Source organism: Anomalospiza imberbis, chromosome 22 (genome assembly GCF_031753505.1).
Source record: "Anomalospiza imberbis isolate Cuckoo-Finch-1a 21T00152 chromosome 22, ASM3175350v1, whole genome shotgun sequence".
Classification (NCBI taxonomy): domain Eukaryota; kingdom Metazoa; phylum Chordata; class Aves; order Passeriformes; family Viduidae; genus Anomalospiza; species Anomalospiza imberbis.
Window position 1 is genome coordinate 4,290,185 of NC_089702.1, and position 19,938 is coordinate 4,310,122.

The window sequence follows — 19,938 nt, forward strand, 5'->3', positions numbered from 1 at the left end:
GCCCCGCCCGTGGCCCCGCCCCGCAGCGCCAAGATGGTGGCGGCGTCGCGGTGCCGGTAGCGGCAGCTATGGACGGAGAGAGCGGCTCGCTGGGCCCCGGCGAGCGCTGGGCGCCGGTGGGCGCCGTGTCGGCGGAAGAGGACGAAGACGAGGAGGACGAAGAGGCGGCTGCCACAGGGGGAGAGTCGCCGGAGTCGGTGCCGCGGCTGCGGGCCGAGCGGCGCCGGCTGCACGGGGCGCTGCTGGCGCTCGCCTCGCACTTCGCTCAGGTGCAGTTCCGGCTGCGGCAGGTGGCCCGCGCCGGCCCGGCCGAGCAGCAGCGCCTGCTCCGCGACCTCGAGGACTTCGCCTTCCGCGGCTGCCCCGCGCCGCTGCCCCACGGTCTCGGCGCCGCTCCGGTGAGTGCCCGCGCCGGGCTGAGGGCAGCCTTTGCTGGGCATAGCCCCGAGGTCAGTGTGTGGGCTTAACCCCGCCCGAAGGCCATTAGCGGCTGCGATCCCGCTGCCGGGAGGGGCTCGGCGGCTGCGCTGCCCGCGGGTTTGCACGGAGCTCAGCACCAGACGTGCTCAGGCTCCTGGTGACTCGGAGCCAGCTCGCGGGGATGTGCCCTAGAGCCCTGAGTGGTGTGTCACCGCTCCACGCCCTGGTACAGCACGGCTGACTCAGAGGATCTGCGATACGTACATGTTATTTGGCTGCTTTCTTCCTTGATCCTGGCCTTGTGGGACAGGACATGGGTGCAAGCAGTCTGGAGAGGTTCTTCCCCTCCCTTATCAGATGAGGTGATGTACCTGGTACCTCTGCTTGGTGCTCACATTTCTCTCTCAGACTGGTTTGCGGTGCTGACTAGTGTACATGAGTACATGAGCTGCAGGAGACACTCCTCACATCATAATCCCGTTCTCTGTGGCTTGGGTATGACAATAAGTCTTCAATTTTATTTACTGACAACTTTTTTTCAGGGTGAGCGAGAGAAGCAGGAGCAAATTGAGGTCCAGAAGGAGAAGCAGAGAGAGCTGATCCTGCAGCTCAAGACACAGCTGGATGACCTAGAGACCTTTGCTTACCAAGAGGGCAGCTATGATTCTCTGCCACAGTCTGTGGTTATGGAAAGACAGCGGGTAAGGCTCACGAATCCTCCTGCTGTAATTCCTAGCCCATGTGAGTGTCTTACAGACTGTCATCACCCTGTATTTCTCAACTGCAGCTATAATAGAGTGTCAGGGGTTTGTCTACACGTGTGAACCTGTCATGTGTTGTCTTTTGCAGTTATTTCTGTGCAGCAAAGGTATCCTGTTTCTGAGGAAACCTCTGGGGAAGGACTACTTGAAGCTCCTGGGCAGCAGTGTCACATGGTGAAATCGCACTGCTCACTTGTGTTTTGCAGATGATTATAAATGAGTTGATAAAGAAGCTGGACATGGACTTGAGTGAAGATTTTGCAACGTTGTCTCCAGAGGAACTGCGACAGCGGGTGGATGCTGCCATAGCGCAGATTGTGAATCCAGCCAGGGTGAAGGAGCAGCTGGTGGAACAACTGAAGACCCAGATAAGGGACCTCGAAATGTTCATCAACTTCATTCAGGGTCAGTGATGAGTTTTTGAATGAGCAGACTGAACTGATTTGTAATTCCCTGACGTAGTCAGGATGAGGAAGGTCATGGATGTCAGGAGATGCAGGAACAGCTTCTGGGTCACAGGAAAGTACAAATCTCTCTAAACTGATGGTGAGGAAAGTATTGATAGAGTGACAAAAGAGGTCCAGAGGGGTCTGAGCAATGTTGACCTTAATAGTGGGGATATGCAGCTGAAAATCATAAATGTGAAATAATGATGTGAAATCCTTTTTGTAGATGAAGTTGGAAGCTCTGGCAAGGCAGAAGATGGCCACTGTGACTGTGGAGGCTCCTACAAACCCAGCACCCGGCCTTCTGGGAACAGAGGTGGGCACTGCTGGGCTCAGCACTGTCAGCAAAGCTCCAGCTCCTCCCTGGAGCTTTGATGAGCACAAACCAGTCATTGTGTGCTTTTTCCTGGCAGCTGGTTTCTGTGCTTTGGCACTCCCTCTGCTGAAGGCCTGTGTCCTGCTCCTTTACCCTCCTTCTATGGGATCCTCAGAGTAGTCACAGAGCCTGAGCATGTGGCATGGAGAGTGGGCTCTGTCCTCAGTGGGGGTCAGGAAGAGACTGCTGATACTTGATGCAAAACACTCTGTAATTTGTGCTCTTCAAGCTCTGAGCTCTGTGAGCAGGTACAGTGAGTGGGGGGGATTCAGCGTTCTTTAGAGTCTGAGACCTCCCTACTTTTCCCTTGAACATGCTGGAAATAAAATAATGTAGCATGAGGCATCTGCTGCTACTCAAAATGCTAACCTGAAGGGATTTTCAAATATTTGCTCTCCCTTTGTGTGAATGAACAAGCAGAGTTGTTGACTCCCTAATGAGAATATGTTTTTCTCTCTTCTAACCTGGTCAGTGAACCCAGAAGATGCCAGAAGGATGCAAGAAACAGGCCTGCAGCTCATGCGCCGCGTGCTGGCCGTGCTGCAGATCTTTGCTGTCAGCCAGTTTGGCTGTGCCACGGGTCAGATCCCTCGCACCCTCTGGCAGAAGGACCAAGACAACCAGGACTTCTCCCCCTTAATAGAGAAACTGGAGTTGTCGGTGGAGCGGGTGAGGCAGCTTGCCCTGAAACACCAGCAGGCAGAGCATGTTATCTGCTCCTCTGAGCTGCAGGACGTTCCCCTGGGAGGCAGAGACGAGCTGACTCTGGCTGTGCGCAGGGAGCTGACGGTCGCTCTGCGGGACCTGCTGGCCCACGGGCTCTACGCCTCTTCCCCAGGCATGAGCCTGGTGTTGGCCCCCATCGCCTGCTTGATTCCCGCGTTCACGCCCTCGCCGCGGACCATGCACCCCTGGGAACTCTTTGTCAAGTATTACAACGCTAAGAACGGACAAGCCTTCGTGGAATCCCCAGCTCGCAAGCTGTCCCAGTCCTTCGCCTTGCCTGTGACAGGAGCAGTGGTGGCTACCCCCAAGCAGAGCCTGCTGGCAGCCATCCACACGGTGCTCACGGAGCACGGCCCCTTCAAGCGCAGCGCCGACTCGGAGCTGAAGGCGCTGGTGTGCATGGCGCTGAACGAGCAGCGCCTGGTCTCGTGGCTCAACCTCATCTGCAAGTCTGGAGCTCTGGTTCAGTCTCACTACCAGCCCTGGAGCTACATGGCCAACACCGGCTTCGAAGGCGCGCTCACCCTCCTCAGCCGCCTGAGCAACTTGAAGTTCAAGCTCCCGGTGGACCTGGCTGTTCGGCAGCTGAAAAACATCAAAGATGCGTTTTGATGTGTTTTTATTGTAATTCATCCATTTTTCCACTAGTAGGCAGCTGCTGGGCTCAAGAAGCCTGGCTTTTGTAAGACCAAGTTTGTCTGTTTGGTATTCGCTTCTAGGGAAATCGTAGGGTGTCGTGATGTCGGCAGTGTGTTGTCCGATGCTGCCCCTGCGGAGCGGCTGGGGGCCGCAGGTTGGGCAGCACCTCGCCCTGCCCACTCCCTGCTGCTCTGGGCCAAACTGCCCTGCCCAGTGGCCAGTGACTGTTCAGGGGTGGGGGGCAGAGGCCTGGCCACGGGGCCTGCGGGTGGGGGAAGGCCCGTGGGACGTGCAGCTGAGCTCCTTTGTGGTTGTTTCACAGTCTCTGCTCTGCACCTTGCACGCACGATCCCTCATGGAGGAGGGAGCTGGCAGGTGCTGAGGCACCGTGGGGGCTGCCCGGTCACATGGGACTTGTCCTCCCCGGGTAGGAGAAGATGGGGCCGGTGCCCGGGGGCTCCTCCAGCGGCTCTGCAGTCGGTGTCCCTTGGGCTGCCGGGCGCTTTGTCCAACGGATCCAGCTCCTTGTTCCAGGCTTTTGTGGGGGGTCAGCGCAGCCCGGTGTCCCGCGGGGTATATTAAATACCGTTGTACTACCTGTGGGCTGAACCCGCCGCTGTACCGTGTGCTCTGTCCGTTACCGGGGCTGTGACGTGGCACCCGCCGTGCCCGGGGAGGGGGCGGGCGAGGCGGACACCCGGCACCACCCAACCTGCCCCCACCTCAAACCTGTGCTGCCCTGACAGTCCCAAGGGAACCCTACAAACTGACATCAGGAACCTGGGCTGGCCACTTTTCTTTCCCAGGGAAAAGGGCCGGTCTTTGTCTCCAGGGGCTGTGGCCCTGAGTGGCCGGCCACCTCCAAAAAATCCGAACGGATGAGGATGTGTCCCAGACCCAACCTGCCCCCACCTCAAACCTGTGCTGCCCTGACAGTCCCAAGGGAACCATACAAACTGACATCAGGAACCTGGGCTGGCCACTTTTCTTTCCCAGGGAAAAGGGCCGGTCTTTGTCTCCAGGGGCTGTGGCCCTGAGTGGACGGCTACCTCCAAAAAATCCAAACAATCAAGGATATGTCCCAGATCCAACCTGCCCCCACCTCAAACCTGTGCTGCCCTGACAGTCCCAAGGGAACCCTACAAACTGACATCAGGAACCTGGGCTGGCCACTTTTCTTTCCCAGGGAAAAGGACTGGTCTTTGTCTCCAGGGGCTGTGGCCCTGAGTGGCCGGCCACCTCCAAAAAATCCGAACGGATGAGGATGTGTCCCAGACCCAACCTGCCCCCACCTCAAACCTGTGCTGCCCTGACAGTCCCAAGGGAACCATACAAACTGACATCAGGAACCTGGGCTGGCCACTTTTCTTTCCCAGGGAAAAGGGCCGGTCTTTGTCTCCAGGGGCTGTGGCCCTGAGTGGACGGCTACCTCCAAAAAATCCAAACAATCAAGGATATGTCCCAGATCCAACCTGCCCCCACCTCAAACCTGTGCTGCCCTGACAGTCCCAAGGGAACCCTACAAACTGACATCAGGAACCTGGGCTGGCCACTTTTCTTTCCCAGGGAAAAGGACTGGTCTTTGTCTCCAGGGGCCTGTGGCTCTGAGTGTCCGGCCACCTCCAAAAAATCAAAACAATCAATGTTATCTGCCAGACCCAACCTGCCCCCACCTCAAACCTGTGCTGCCCTGACAGTCCCAAGGGAACCCTGCAAACTGACATCAGATGTCGCTATTGGACACGAAGTAAGCACACAAACGCTTGGTATGCTCAAAGGCCGAGAAAAGAGCGTGTTTTTTTCGAGCATCTTATATTTATAGAATTCCAGAGGTGACTGTGGATTGGAGGATGGGATTACCACTTCTCCAGCCACACTGGTCAAACCAACAGTCCATCAAATCTGTCCTCCTGCAAAGAAGAATGCAAAACAATCATTATTTACATGAACAGAGCATGAGAACTCCAGTAGAAATATGTAAACAGATCAGAAGGCTGAAGAAGTTTTATGAGACCTCTAAGACTTTCAAAAGAACTATAAATGAAAACTTAACACTTCTAAAAATCAGGGCAACAATCAGGAACCTGGGGTGGTGAGTACTGTTTCACAGGGAGAAGAGTGGGTGTTTGTGCTCAGGAGCCTGTGGCCCTGAGTGGGCGATTGCCTCTTGAAATTCCGAACGGTGCAGGATGAGTCCCAGACCCAGCCTGCCCCCACCTCAAACCTGTGCTGCCCTGACAGTCCCAAGCACATCTTGCAAACTGACATCAGGAACCTGGGCTGGTGAGTTTTATTTTACAGGGAAAAGGGCCGGTGTTCCTGCTCAGGGGCTGTTGCCTCCAAAAATTCCAAACGGCGCAGGATATGTCCCAGACCCAACCTGCCCCCACCTCAAACCTGTGCTGCCCTGACAGTCCCAAGGGAACCCTACAAACTGACATCAGGAACCTGGGCTGGCCACTTTTCTTTCCCAGGGAAAAGGGCCGGTGTTCGTGGTCGGGGGCCTGTGGCCCCGAGTGACCTTCTGCCTCCTCTACTTCCAAACGGCGCAGGATTTCTCCCAGAGCAAAACTTCCTCTAACGAGAACTCGGGCTGCCCTGGTAGTGCCCTGTCTGACAAAGAGTTGCATGTATTGGCAACCTGGTAACTCGGGTGAGAGCACAGACAAAGTTCCCCCTTCCCCTGGCATGGCACATTCCTCTTCCAACTTGCTGAGCATCATTTCCTCAAAAATATTGGGACTAACCCCTCCTATAGAAGGAAGGAGGGATTAGCAGACTTTCCTGGGGAAAAGAATGGTCTCTAACCAATTTTTTCCTGTCCCAAATTAGGTGTTAAATATGATGGGAGAAATTTATCAGGAACTTGGAGATGGCATTTTTCAGAGAGGGAAAATGGTACTGGTCAGTTCACTGGTGGTGTTTTGAGTTTTTTGGGAAAAGCAGGGTGTTCCTGTTGCTGCTAGGATTCAATGTTAAGACAGGAACTCTTGCCCTTCAGTGAACACAGAATCATAGAATCACAGAAAGGTTTGGGTTGGAAGGGACCTTATAGAACATCCAGTTCCCTTCCCTGCCATGGGCAGGGACACCTTCCACTATCCCAGTTTTCTCCAAGCCCCATCCAACCTGGCAGGGTTCCCACAGCTGTTCTGGGCAACCTGTTGCAATGATTTTCTTGGAATGCTGCAGGACCTGATTCTGCACTGACTTTACTGTCTGCCATTCAGGATCCGTCCTTTGATGCTTTTTGGGCCGATGCCAACAATTGCCGATTTTTTTTCCCCTGCTGAAGCACATATTTTCATAGTATGTGATCGGTAGAAAATATTGAGGCGCCTTTAGTGCAATCTGTACACCCAGTGATACCAGTGGGGAACTGGAGAGTTAACTACTCAACACATCCCGCTTTTCACCTTTAAATGCACACCTTTGTGTATAAACACAAGTGCTGTACACAGGATACACCAAAGCCTCAGTTCTGTGCCTTTGACCTTCTGAACGCAGTTATTGCTGGAGTGTGTTTTACTTAGCCAAGGCCAGGAGCTCTGTGTGCTCAGCACAGAAACTACTGGGACATCAGCATTTAACAAAGGATTTTATGCAGAGCGGAGATAAGAGATGCAAAGACAGTGCTGTAGTCGAGGTCTTAACAATTTTAGGGATATCCTTCCCCATGGAGAGGATTTGGGGTACAGTCATCAATTGTATATCCCACTCTGGGGCAGGGGTGCCTCCAGGTCAGCGAAGGGACTGAATTAAATGGTTTTGCATGGGAGGCCTTCATTAATCAAGTCTGCCTGTGATGCACAAAAGGTTTTATCCAGAATGTGGTAAAATACTTGGAAAAAAATCCTTAGCGGCAATTTTTGCAGACTAAATGTACTTGTTTGCATTGTACCCATCGAGGCTCTTTCTCTCCTATTCGTTATAATGCTTGGTGGATGTTCTTGTAGTGAAGATTATGACAGCTGAGGCTGAATTTTAGCTTGAACCTAATTCCAGCAGTTCCTTCATAAAGCTATGCAGAGGAGACAAAACCACATAGCAAAAAAAAAACATTTGAAACTAATCCTGTATGACGATGCATAAATCTAAATGCCATGCTACTGTTTTTATTTTGACATGCCATTTGATAGCACAGCTTTAAACTTCAGATTTGCTGGTGGGCCTCTAAATTAAAATTAACAGTGAAGCATCTACCGGCTGTGCCAGGGCTCACTTCCCCTTGTTTAAAATATCTTGTGCTGCTTCGTTCAGTAGGTTCAGGTTCTTGATCCGTTCCATTCCACGATCCAGCTCATCAAGGTCCTGTTGAGAGCTCTCTTCTGATGCGTACCAATATTGCCTTTGGCATCCTGAGTCCTACACAGTTCATGATCCTTCTCTCCCTCCCTATTTTCTCACTGTTACTGGCTTTGTGCTTTTCCCTTTGTTCTAATCCAGAGTTCACGAAGACCCATTTTTTCTAAAAATGGTTCTTAAAACCGACCCTATTCCATGGCACTTTCCCACTCAAAATGCTGCCCTGCATCCCAGCGTGTTTTGTGTTGATTTTTGAGCTCCTTTAGTGCTGTCAGACCGTACATTTTTGGAGCTACCTCTTGTTTGTACAGTGCATTGTACCTAGTGCACATTGCTGTGCTCAGCTCCAGCTCTCTATAAATAATGAAAGCACGCAGGGCTTGCTGGCACAAGTCAGCGCAGCATTTCCTGAGGCTCTGCTGCGTTTCCGGGAGCTCGACTTTGCTTTTGAGTCTGCTGTGTGAGTATTTTCTATAAAGCTTCACGAGAGCGTCCGTTCTGCAGTTCCTCTGTTACGGGACACACGGCCCTGTGTTACACCAGTGCATGCAGAATGCAAAAAAGGGCTCAGCCGGCTTCCTGTCCCCCCCCACTGCCTTCTCAAATGCAGAAATAAATCAGAGCCCTGCCTGGAGCATAGGAGGGAATATTGATATCCCAAATGATGGGGGAGGAAGGTGAGCCGTCAGCCCACAGACCAGCTGGGGCTGGCCAACAGACAAGCTGTGTGCCTGAACTCTCAACAAATACCTGTGTGAAGTGGTTGGAGTTGTAACTTTAGGATACAAAGCAAATTTAGGTAGAAAAAGCTAGCCTTAAGGAATCTGTTTGCCATACAAGCAGCATCTGAAGTCATGGGCAGCAGCAGCAGCCACCCTCCTGGGTGTTTGCCAAGTGGAGTTATTTTTGCATTGTCAAGTGCCTTCAGATAATTCTTCTGAAGGGTGCTACGTAAATAAAACAACTGCCTGATTGATTTAAAGTGAATCTCTTGAATTTTGGCTCCCTCATTCTATAAATTACATGTATAAATTTCCCTGCTTCAAAAATTAAACCAGATCTATCATGGGTGAAATAAGATTAATTTTATTAAACACAATAGTTCATTAGTGAAGAGCAAGAAATTTTGTGTATTTATGCATAGTCTGTACAGAATATTTTACTTCAGCTCTTTCAGATGTAAATAAAATATAATGCTCATTAAATTGCTTTTTTAGCCAGCGTAGAGTGATAGAGAGCGGTTGCGGTGCCGTGTTCTAGGTTACCTTTCGGAATTCCTAAGGCAGAAATTGGCCCTGGGGACCAAACCCATACATCCAGGGGCCGGTTAGTGATGCACCTGAAAGATGACGGAGGTGGTCTGACGATGCTGCTTGATGTGATGCTGAGGCAGAGGGTTGGATCATTGCATCCCTTGATGAGAAGCACAGCTTGTCCTGTAGCAGCACACCGAGCATGGCGTGCTGGGCGGTGGCGGGCCAGGGGAGCGACCGTCCCCCTGCGAGCTCTGCAATCCCAGTTATCGTCAGGTTCAGCACAGGGGCAGATGAAGACGACACGGGTCTCGGGGTAAACCAGAGTGTATTTATGGGATGGACAAGACAGAGCCCCAAGATCCCCAAGACCAAGCTCAGGGTGGGGGTGAACAGAATTTTTATTCAGTAACTTAGGAGGAGTGGTCTAGGAAGGTGAACCAATGAGGATGTGTAAAGGAGGAGTCTAAGGTGGGGCAAATAGTTTACAAGCCTATCAGGGAAAACGGGAGGGGAATAACACAAAGTAACAAATAGGGTGTCGAGTATAACAAAATAGACAGGGAACACTCTGGAAGAAGGGGTAGGGCTAAGGAGGATTGACAAGGAACATTCTGGAGAAAGGGGTGGGGAAGGGGAGGGCTAACAACTTGGAATGGAGGGGGTTAGGGAAGGCCTTGGGAAGATTGGCAGCTCCGGAGAGGAGGGAATTAAGGAGGAGAATAGGGGGCAGACATGAATTTAAACAAAACACACTACAACATTGTCCTTTGGAGAGTGAACAAGGAGCTCAGCCCTGGAGCCCCAGGAATTCAAAGAGTGACTGAGCCTGTGCAGCCACCACCTTGCCCAAGTACCCTGGGGGTTTCTCCAGCTCAAACCAGAGCAGAGCCTGGATGCCGAGGAGGTGAATGAGCGTTGGATGAATTCTCAAGGAGTGGCAGCCATCTGTTGGTGGCTGCTCACTGAAATTCCTCCTGTTCAATCTCACAACGTTTGTGTGCCTGCATCTGTTTATGTTGACTAGGGACCTTATGTGAATATGATTGGTGTTCTTCTGACACCCACAAGTATCTTTGTAGCCCAGTTTATTCCTGTGTACATCAGAGCAGCTGGGTGAGACCACTAGACCTATTAATGTCAATCCCAAGTCAGACAGCAGGATCAATGTTTTGAGGCAGTTCTATCTCTCAAGTGGCTGATCACAGGAGATGCACAAAGATTTCTGCTTCTGGAACTGAATTCTTTGTGATTATGTGGTAGCGTTGTGTTGAGGCACAATTAGAGGAGTTCTTCCTAATCCTGCCTGCCTTTGCTATTATTTTCAGATCTCTGTTTACTCAGTAATAAATACATAGCCTCTTGGAAGACACACAAATGATGACGATGAAATAGTATATTTTTCAGCTAATTACAACATCAAGCTATGCAGCTTCGTTTGGTGCAGGTCTCATTCTTTTCTGTCCAGAGCTGTCAAGGCTCTGCAAGGTGACCTTCTGCCCTGGAGCACTGTGCTGAGGCCACCGAACTTCCACGTGCTGGGCCATGGAATAAATAAATCCGCCTGTCCAGGTGGCATTGCTGGTCCTGTTTAGCCCTTTGGACTCACTTGACCACTTTATAGAGCCTTATAAACTCGATTTTCTCCCTTAAAAAATAATAAGCCTACCTATACTTAAGGCATGAAGTAGACATTATCTTCCTAAAAGATACAGCCAGGGAATGGTTAAGCCTTTCAATATCCTCAGGTGGGAATTAGGGAGCAAGAATGGATGCTTTGTAAGGAATTACTGGTTATTATTACAGACCTCTGAAAAACAGACATGAAATTAGCAGTTGTGTGTCATTTCATTACTGCTTTGGCAGTCTGCTTTCTTTTCCTTTAAGGCTAAGATGGTTGCTAGGGCTTTGTAGTGAATAACCTTTTTGTGTTCAGCTCAAGGCGGAGTGTAATTATTTTATAATTTTGGTTTGTGGGGCCATTTTAGAGGTTTTCAGAGAAAAATAATTCAGCTTTTGTTAACCCCCTTCATACTCAGCTGCCAGTCACTGGTGTGTCACAGCACAGACAGAGGAGCTCTGTGTCTGTGCTCATCATTTGCACTTGGTACTTGCCTGAGGATCTGGCACCACCCGTGAGACGAACACGGACCTGACGTTGTTATACACTGGCACTGACTGACTTTGAAAAGTGAAGCTCCCTGTCAAAGTAAGTGTCTGGTTTAGTGGCAGGATGTCTGTGTGGAGGAGAGGTCGTGGACAGCAGCTGCTGGAGCCAAGGAAGTGCACTTTGGGTTGAGGCTGACATGCTGCAAAGTGACTGAACTCTTTCACTTCACGGCAAAGACTTCTGGGAGTCAATAAACTTACTCTTCTACATGGCTGTAGTAAAGTTTTCCCCCATCAGACTGTTTTTTTAGGACATGGAAGCTCTTTAGTTAGCTTTTATGATCAGAGGGCTGGTACACCTCTGTTCTGGAGAGAGACTGAGAGAGCTGGAAGTATTCAGCCTGGAGCAGAGAAGGCTTTGAGTGACCTTAGAGGCCCCTCCAGTAGCTACCAGGGGCTCTGGGACAGCAGAAGAGGGACTTTTGACAAGGGCTTGGAGTGCCAGAACAAGAGGGAATGGCTTTCCACTGCCAGAGGGCAGGGTTAGATGGGATATTGTGAGGGTGGTGAGGCCCTGGCACAGGTTGCCCAGAAAAGATGTGTCTGACCCATCCCTGGAAGTGTCCCAGGTCAGGTTGGACGGGGCTTGGAGCAGCCTGGTCTTATGGAAGGTGGAATGAGATGGGCTCTAAGGTCCTTCTAACTCAAACCATTCCATGATTCTATATAACTTTGTTACAGCTGTGCACAGAGGGGCGCTGAGGGAGCAGCAGGACAGGTTCCTGGATCAAAGTGGGTGTCTTGTACACAGGTATCTCCATCTGAGCTGTTTATTCTGTGTCGCTCAGGGGTCCTGAAGAGCAAATTCATGGTCAATCGTCCCAGAGATGTGATTTGCCCCCCTGCAAAATAGGTCCTCCCTGCTTTGTCAGTTGTTTCAGGCTTCAGCTCTAGCCCATGAGGACTCTACCCATGGGCTAAGGCTGCAGACACCCAGTCTGCTGCAGATGTCTCTTGTGGGTCAAAGATCCCACCTGTGTGAGGCACAGGTGGACCTGCACCTGTGAGGTGAGGTGCTTCTCTGCCGAGCCCCTGAAGGGTTTTCTAAGCCTCAGCCCCACTGGCACATGGTTCCTGCTGCAGCCTCAGTGCAGCTCACAGCTACAGGGAGAAAGCTCTCCTCTGTTCCTGAATGCCCTGTGTGGCTGCAGTGACATGGCTGCTGTGCGAGCACCTCAGTGTCTGATGAAGTACTGCAATCCAGTGCTGCAGACATCATGGTTTGGTTTTCCCCCCCCTTGCTAATTGCTTTCCTACACATACAAATTCTCAACCGATGTGAATGCTGACAAAGCCCCTGGGAGCCAGCCTTGCTGGGAGCTGCTCAGAATGGCAGACACGACGTATTTATGGGTTGGAAAGTGTTTAAAATGACAGGAAACATCTTTTTGCTTAAGGTGTGTCTCTAACTCGGGATCCATCACTTGCTCATGTTGCTGTAGCAACGCTGCAATGGCATGGGAGCTGCTTTTAAGGCTGATTTCCGAGCAGATCGTGGCAGGAGCTGTTACCAAGCAACCCACTCCTATGCTCCCATAACTAGGAAATGCAGCCAGTGCTTTTTAATATTGCCCAGGAATTTGAGCATATGTTCATTTTGCCAACTTTGGTCTTTCTGATGCAAAATAATTGCTGTGGAGTACTACAGAAAGATCCCTGTTTTGTGGGGACCTCCCCATCCATGGTTTCTCTCACATAAATTTTCAGTATGGGAACATTCATAGGAAGGCAAAGATAACAGTCCATTTCTTTACCAAAAAAAAAAAAAAGCAAAAACCAAAAAAGAACCAAAAAACCCCGTTGTATTCAACACATGCTGCTGAAGAATAATTAAAGGCAGTCCATCTGCCAGGATGGAAAGAGCTGCACCCTTTGCCCCTTTGCTTCCCGGGTCTGCACCCGATCCAATGTCACGTTCCAGGACAAGCCTCCCAAAATGCAGGTGTTGAAATGCTCTTTGGAAGTTTCTCTTAGTTTCTGCTCTGATTCTCATTCCTTCTGTTTTATCTCTCCAGTACTTAGAGGGATTTTGATAACAATCTACTTGTGGAAAAGGATGTGAATTAATAAAGTATAGGAAATAATGAAGATGGTGATGATCCATTTAATGGATGTTCTGAACTCAAGAACTTTGGCCAGGGAATTTGTGTATGCCAAAGCCTGAGATTAATTTGTGCTTGTGCTTCTTGAGGCAGATGTAAACACTATATTTGGTTGCACAGCTTTTATATTGAGTTTGGAGGATTTTTTATCAGCATGTGAGAATTTGTTTGGGTAGAGCAAGAAGGCTCCTAGAATGATTTGTGTGACCTGATCTACTGGAAGGTGTCTCTGCCCATGCAGGGTGTTGAAACAAAATGATCTTTAAGGTCACTTCCAACCCATGGTAATTCTATGATTTCATTTGGGATCATTCTGCCATCCTGAAAGAGGCAGTACCAGCTTGTTACACCAACTGTAGACATGATCCTTCATATCTGGTATCAATTTTCTTTCAAATAACAATTATACCTGCCCACAGTGATATTTAACATTACTCAATCCTTGTAAAAATGACAAACTTAACATCAACCCTAAAGGAACTGTGATTAGTCCCATATGTCAGCACCAAGAAATGGTGACACTTAATAATGCCCTGTGTGCTCTTATTTCAAATTTCCCGTTAAGTTGTGCTGTGCGTGTACTGTCCCCCCAGAATGCTCATTGTCAGAAGTGATTTTACATTCCACCTATTTAGCAAACAGATTGTGAAAGCTGATCTTTGTTGTTTTGAGAGAATGGATTTTTATCACCTTCACAAAAATGGACCACTGTTATTTTAATGAAGTGTGTCACAGCCTCACTGAAGCAGAGCAGATTCCTGTACCTGCACAGCTTCAATCCAGTCTGTTGTCAGCTGTAACTGGTTCTTTTAATCTTCTGCAGTAAATGCTGGTGATGAACGGACAGCTCGGAAGGTAACAATTTCCCCTGTATCCACAATCTGTGTATACGTGAGTGGATTCTGACTGCCTGCGAATGGCCAGCACTGTAAATCCGATTTAAAATCTGGTTTGTTTTATACTTCTGGAGGGATTCTGCCTGAATAGTTTTAGATTATAAAGGGTAACATTACAATGATTTGTTGCCCAGAGAAGCTATGGCTGCCCCATCCCTGGAAATGTCCAAAGCCAGGCTGGATGGGTCTTGGAACAACCTGGTCTAGTGGAAGGTGACCCTGCCTGTGGCACAGGGTGGAAACAAGAAGAGCTTTCAGGGCCCTCCCAACTCAAACTGTCACATGACTTAACGTCAACATTTAGTATATTATTTTCATTTTAAATATTCTATCACAGTGAGGCTAAAGATGCAACACCAACGTGATGAGATATGAATATGCTTTACAAATTGCGGTAATATTTAAAATGAATCAATTGCAAAAAGTCTGTACATTTGTGGGAAAATTACAACTGCACATACACTGCATTTCAGGTCTGGATATCACACGTTGTTTACAATGGAAGCGTTTGAACAATGTGAGGATGTGGCACTTGAGGAGGTGGTTTAGTGCTGAACACAGTGGTGTTTAGTTGATGACCTTAAAGATCCTTTCCAACCTTAATGATTCCATGATTCTTTCTAGGAAAGGAATATCAGCTCCAGATGTGAAAGAGAAGAGGAAGATTAAGACCAGTGGCTGAGGAGCTGTGCTGGCACATGATCTACAGGGCTGTCCTTTCCCATGTGCTGTGGGATGTGATTGCACTAAACTCCCCTCTTACAGCAACAAAGCTACAACTCTGGATTGCTCTTGTGTTTTAAGCCGTTGAGGGTAGCCTTCAGCTATTTGACAGAATGCAGCTTTTAATACTCAGTTTCCCTCCTTTTGCCTCTTTCTGTTTGGGTGTCCTGTGCAGGGCCAGGAGTTGGACTTGATGACCCTTGTGGGTTCCTTCCAACTGAGGATATGCTAAGATTCTATGAAGCAACAAAGCTGGTAAGGGTGTGGGAAAGTGTCCTGTCTGTATAAAGCAGGTTGTGCCTTTATTTACTGTAGAACTTTCAGATTGTTTATGCAGTGAGTTAATGCTGGTTCAAATGGGACAAAGCCTTGTATCTGTATGAGCACATCTGCTCTGCAGTGCTGGGTTCCCTGTGATTCCTCTGCCAGCAATCCCTCTGAAGAGTCAGAATCAGATTTCAAAAAATATGCCAAACATCTGGTAAATCAGGACCCTCTGAGTTTATTTTGAAATATTTGTTCAGGAGTAACATGGCTACGCCAGGTGGCGATTGCTGTGGAAAACCTTTTCCTACTTCAGTCTGTATCTTATGCCATTAGATTAAAAGGATCCACCTGTAGGGCAGCATCTCTGGGTTGTGCTGAGAGAATCCATCCTGCTCAGACATACACCTGTGAGTGAATTATATTTACATTCTGTGTTCTCTGTATGTGCTGATCTGTGCACCCCACCCCGTCCCCTGCCCAATCATCTGAACACATTTCAGGTTATTTGGGAATCTCTTTATGGCAAAATGTTGATTTAATGAATTCTGAGAAACAAAACATCAAAAGCCAGGACACATGGGGAATAAGTGACTGGAAATCGAGTGCTTAATCCAAGGGAAAAGAATAATAATAAAAAAAAGAACCAGGACAAATATTTATCTGCCGTGTTTTAAAGGACTCCTTTTCTTCTCAGACATGAAGCAGTTGGTGTAAGACAAACATGCTAGCAGCTACTACCCATGGTAGCTCCCTGTTGTGCTCAGGATGGCAAGGAAAGAAAACAAAACCTGTATGAATCATTGTTTTCCAAAGATGTTGCTTCCCCTGCAGATATTTACAGGTTGTTTTTTAGGAAAACTTTGAGTTCACACACTGCCCACTGATTTTCCATTTTTATGGCAGGGTCATACTGCATAATTCATCATGTAATCACATAGATCTGCACTTGATTTGATTAAAGAAAAAATCCATCAACTACTCTTAAATTATTATTTCTTTTAGCACAGTGCTTTAAGAAAATCCAAGAATCGTTGCAGGTGGAAAAGACCTTCAAGTTCATTGAGTCCAGCCTCTGACTGATTCCCACCTTGTCAAGCAGACCAGAGCACTGGGTGCCACGTCCAGCCATTCCTTTGACACCTCCATGGATGGGAACTCCACTAGCTCCCTGGGCAGTTCCTTCCAGTGGCTGAGGACCCTTTTCTCCAAAGAAATTGCTCCTGATGTCCAGCCTGGACCTCCACTGGTTGAGCAATGCAACCCATATCTGTGTGTTGCAGAGGTGGGTGTTCTCCAACCCTGTGGTCCAGCTGACACTGGAAGGTGTTGATGTCCCCTCCTGTCAACAGCCTCTTTTCCATTTCTAGAAACGTGGCTGTTCATCCTGAAGAGCTCTGGAGCTTCCTTGAAGCAGGACCCTGACATTTTGTACCCAAACAGCCTAAAAACCACCTCAGGGTTGTGCAGTCAGACATTTTACAAATGAACCCATCTGTGGGGGCTGTTGTTGTGTTGTCGGACCTCACCCCCTAGTTGGGGTGACCCGTAAAGGTGGAAAAGTCTCTCCTCCAACCCGTGTCTCCAAAGAAAGACTCAGCAGTCTTCAGTTGTCCGGTCTCAAGGTAGTTTATTGTGTGTTATCTAAAAGATTTCTCCCTGAGCTGCTGGGGTCCGTTCAGCAGTCAGGCAAGGGCACACTCCGACGCCCAGGGGGCTGGTGCCTTCTTTTATATCATGTATTACATATCAGATGTTTATAGTTTTTCCCCAATGCCCATCACCTATACTGAACAGTGACTTTCTACTCTAAACCAATCCGTGAATGCCAACATCACCAAGAACATGGAGGTTAGGAAGAAGAAGGAAAAAAGGACAGGGCACACCCAAGTCCCTCCATCTTAGAACTTCTGACCCCCGTGTACAAAACTCAGACCCCTCTGTACAAGGCCTAAAACCCCCCTGTACAGCACTCAAAAGTTCTTCCTTTCACTTTGTGACTACTTCTACTATAATATCTAAACTTTTGTGATTTCTTGTTCTTCCTGCAAGGTTGGTAAATTGTTCCATGGGTCAGGTTCAAAGCCACAGGGGTCTGTGGCTGCATTCCAGGGTCTCAAATGCTTTTGACCTCGGCCCGGAACATCCAAGAGTGTCCAAGGGACAATCTGGGTTCCAACACCCATCAAACACTTAACACCTGGTAAGTGTTACTTTCAAAACTGAAAGTTATTTTAACTGGAAAAGCGTTCCAGTTAAATGCTTGACAGCATTTCCCACATATTTCTACTGTCTTCCAACTGGAAAATATTGGAAAATAGTAGGGAAGTGTGCTTGTATGTCAGAAGGGAAAGCTCACTCTGCAAATGCCTGGAAACATGTTTGGAAGCAACCTTTTTCCAAGTACAGTTGAAATAAAATAAAATTAAACTAAGCACAATTTTACTTTTCAATAAAAGTTGCAATTAAATTAAATCTTATTTTCTTAATAATAATACTTTTGTAAAAATGTTCTGACCCACTTAAATTCTCCTATAGGGGATGGAGCATTTCCTTCTCCTATTCTTCTAAAAATAACAAACCAAGAGACTTTAGGAAATAATATTAAGCATTAAATGAAAATGATGTTAGAATTGCAAAGCCAAGGATTTAAGCTTAAGAAATGAGGAAATCGAGGCTCCTCTTTGATTTCATTCATTATTTAGTCCTGAGCTGTCCTTGCTACACACTTCATATTGATTTCCATCACCTGTTGGGTTATTATTGACATAGGGCCAAGAATGCACCAACCACCTCCATGTTACTGCTGTAGGAATTCCGTAGCCTGACTACACAGGAATAACTCAGTGTGTAAAGCAGAGGTAATGCTGCACTGGACTCCTGTCTCCAGCTGTTCTCTGTTCATTATTCCTTTAACCTGCATGCCTGCAATTGCGTGTTTACGCTGAGCTGTCAAAGTCCCAGCATGAAGCTGGGATATTTCCAGTGGAGCTGTGGCAGGCGTGGCTCAATGGCTGGCGTAAAAACCTTTGGCTTTTTACAGTTCTGAACAGATCTGTGGCAAACGCTCAGCCAAACAGCATCTGGAAAGCCAGTGGGAAGCAATGAAAAAGGGGAAAACCTTTACTGCATGTGAATAAAAGTGTTGGCTGAAAGGCAAATATCTGCTAGATTGGCAGCTCCTGCCCTCAGCTGTCCCGACGGCTCAGCACTCTGATCCAGAATCCAAGATTTTTAGCTGTGTTGCTGCTGATGAAGTTAACGTGTCACTCGTGGTATCACAGAATCAGAATGGTTTGAGTAGGAAAGGACCTTAAAGATCATCCGTGCCCTGCCATGGGCAGGGACACCTTCCATGAGACCAGGCTGCTCCAAGCCCCGGTGTCCAACCTGGCCTTGGACACTTCTGGGGATGGGGCAGCCACAGCTGCTCTGGGCAACCTGTGCCAGGCCTCACCACCCTTAGAGGGAACAATTTCTTCCCAGTATCCCATCTCACCCTGCCCTCTGGCAGTTTAAAACCCTTCCCCCTTGTCTTGGCACTCCAGGCCCTTGTAAATGATCTCTCTCCATCTTTCTTGTAGGCTCCCTTCAGGTACTGGAAGATGACAATTAGGTCACCCTTGGTCTCTTCTCCAGGCTGAACAATCCCAATTCTTTCAGTCTTTCCACATAGCAGAGCTGCTCCATCCTTCTGGTCATCTTGGTGCCTCCTCTGGACTCACTTCAGCAGGTCCCTGTCCTTCCTATGCTGGGGTCCCAGGGCTGGATGCAGCTCTCCAAGTGTTAATGGCAAGTGAGCTCCCAAAGCTTCCTCAGCAGGTTTAACTTTTGTTGACTAAATAGAGAAAAAAACAAAAGGAATGCTGCTAAAATTACCTCTTGTTTTATAACCAAGTGGGAATGGCTGGGGGAGCTGTGACAGGCAGTGGGATCTCCCACTGGTGGTGAATCTGCTCCCTCTCCCCTGTTGGGGTCCCTGTGGTGGATTAAACAGACTACAGGAAATGTCAGCAGTAACTGAATAAACAATCTGTGTTTGAATAGTGTTGGCTGAATAAATGACTGGTCTGATGGCAGCCACAGGGGAAGGGCTCTGTCAATAACAGTAGCACTCAGGTATGTAAATATGGAGATTTGGGATTGTACTATCAGCATTTGTCAGGTTATGGATTTTTCCTGTATTAAAAGGGAATATAAAAGAGGCAGTGTGGATGCAGGGCAGTTTGAGCATGGTCAGCACAGCTGGGGGCATGTGGTGAGGAGCAGGTCACATGGGGTTGCCTTTACTGGGTGCCTCACCTTGGTGCAGGTAATCTCTGTCCCGGGCAAATAATCCTTCTGCTTCAGCAAATGACTATTTTTCAGCTGAGTTTTTTTGTGGTGGTTTTTTTTTTTTTTTTTTTTTTTGAATCTGAGATGTTTTTAACATTTACTTATTTTTCCTATTCTAAGAAATCCAGCCTTGATCAAATAATCTCGCCAGGAGTCTCTATGTATTACCTGTATGTAGCAGACATATTGTTCCACCACAATACACTGAAATCATAGCCTATTCCCAACAGGCATTTTCTAGTTCCTGCTCAAACAGTGCTTAAGTACTATTTCAGGCTTCTTCCTTTCCGGGCTACCTTGAGTACTTGAATGATTAGAATTTGTAATTTCTTTTTTTCCTTCAAGTTAATTTTTCTAACTTTGATTTAACTTTTAATTTACTGCACCCAAATTTTTCCAGGGCAGAAGCCCTGAAGTTCTAGCTCTGAAAGATGGAGGACAAGGTTACTTTTGCCCCTCAGGTCACACTATTTGGCAGGTTTATTATTATTGTGACCTGAGGAATACTTTAAAAAGTCAATCA

The 19,938-nt window shown here is 48.1% G+C and overlaps 1 protein-coding gene and 1 long non-coding RNA gene across 2 annotated transcripts; both read left to right on the forward strand.

The window, feature by feature from the left end:
• Positions 1–9: 9 nt before the first annotated feature.
• On the forward strand, positions 10–3,977 carry LOC137486522 (RUN domain-containing protein 1-like). The gene is made up of 5 exons (XM_068211904.1): positions 10–398; positions 963–1,121; positions 1,388–1,586; positions 1,854–1,943; positions 2,476–3,977. The coding sequence occupies exons 1-5, from the start codon at positions 69–71 to the stop codon at positions 3,339–3,341; spliced, it is 1,644 nt and encodes a 547-aa protein (XP_068068005.1). The 5' UTR covers positions 10–68; the 3' UTR covers positions 3,342–3,977.
• A 13,283-nt stretch (positions 3,978–17,260) lies between these two features.
• On the forward strand, positions 17,261–19,124 carry LOC137486604 (uncharacterized). Its single transcript, XR_011005762.1, has 3 exons — positions 17,261–17,283; positions 18,124–18,337; positions 18,665–19,124. It is a non-coding gene; the product is annotated as an uncharacterized lncRNA (long non-coding RNA).
• The last annotated feature ends 814 nt before the right edge of the window (positions 19,125–19,938 follow it).

Bases quoted from the DNA above. Each gene is read 5' to 3' on its own strand.
- LOC137486522 (XM_068211904.1), top strand. From the start codon at position 69: ATGGACGGAGAGAGCGGCTCGCTGGGCCCCGGCGAGCGCTGGGCGCCG. The intron at 1,587-1,853 runs GTCAGTGATGAG...TCCTTTTTGTAG, and splicing joins GTTCATCAACTTCATTCAGG to ATGAAGTTGGAAGCTCTGGC. The intron at 1,944-2,475 runs GTGGGCACTGCT...TAACCTGGTCAG, and splicing joins CCGGCCTTCTGGGAACAGAG to TGAACCCAGAAGATGCCAGA.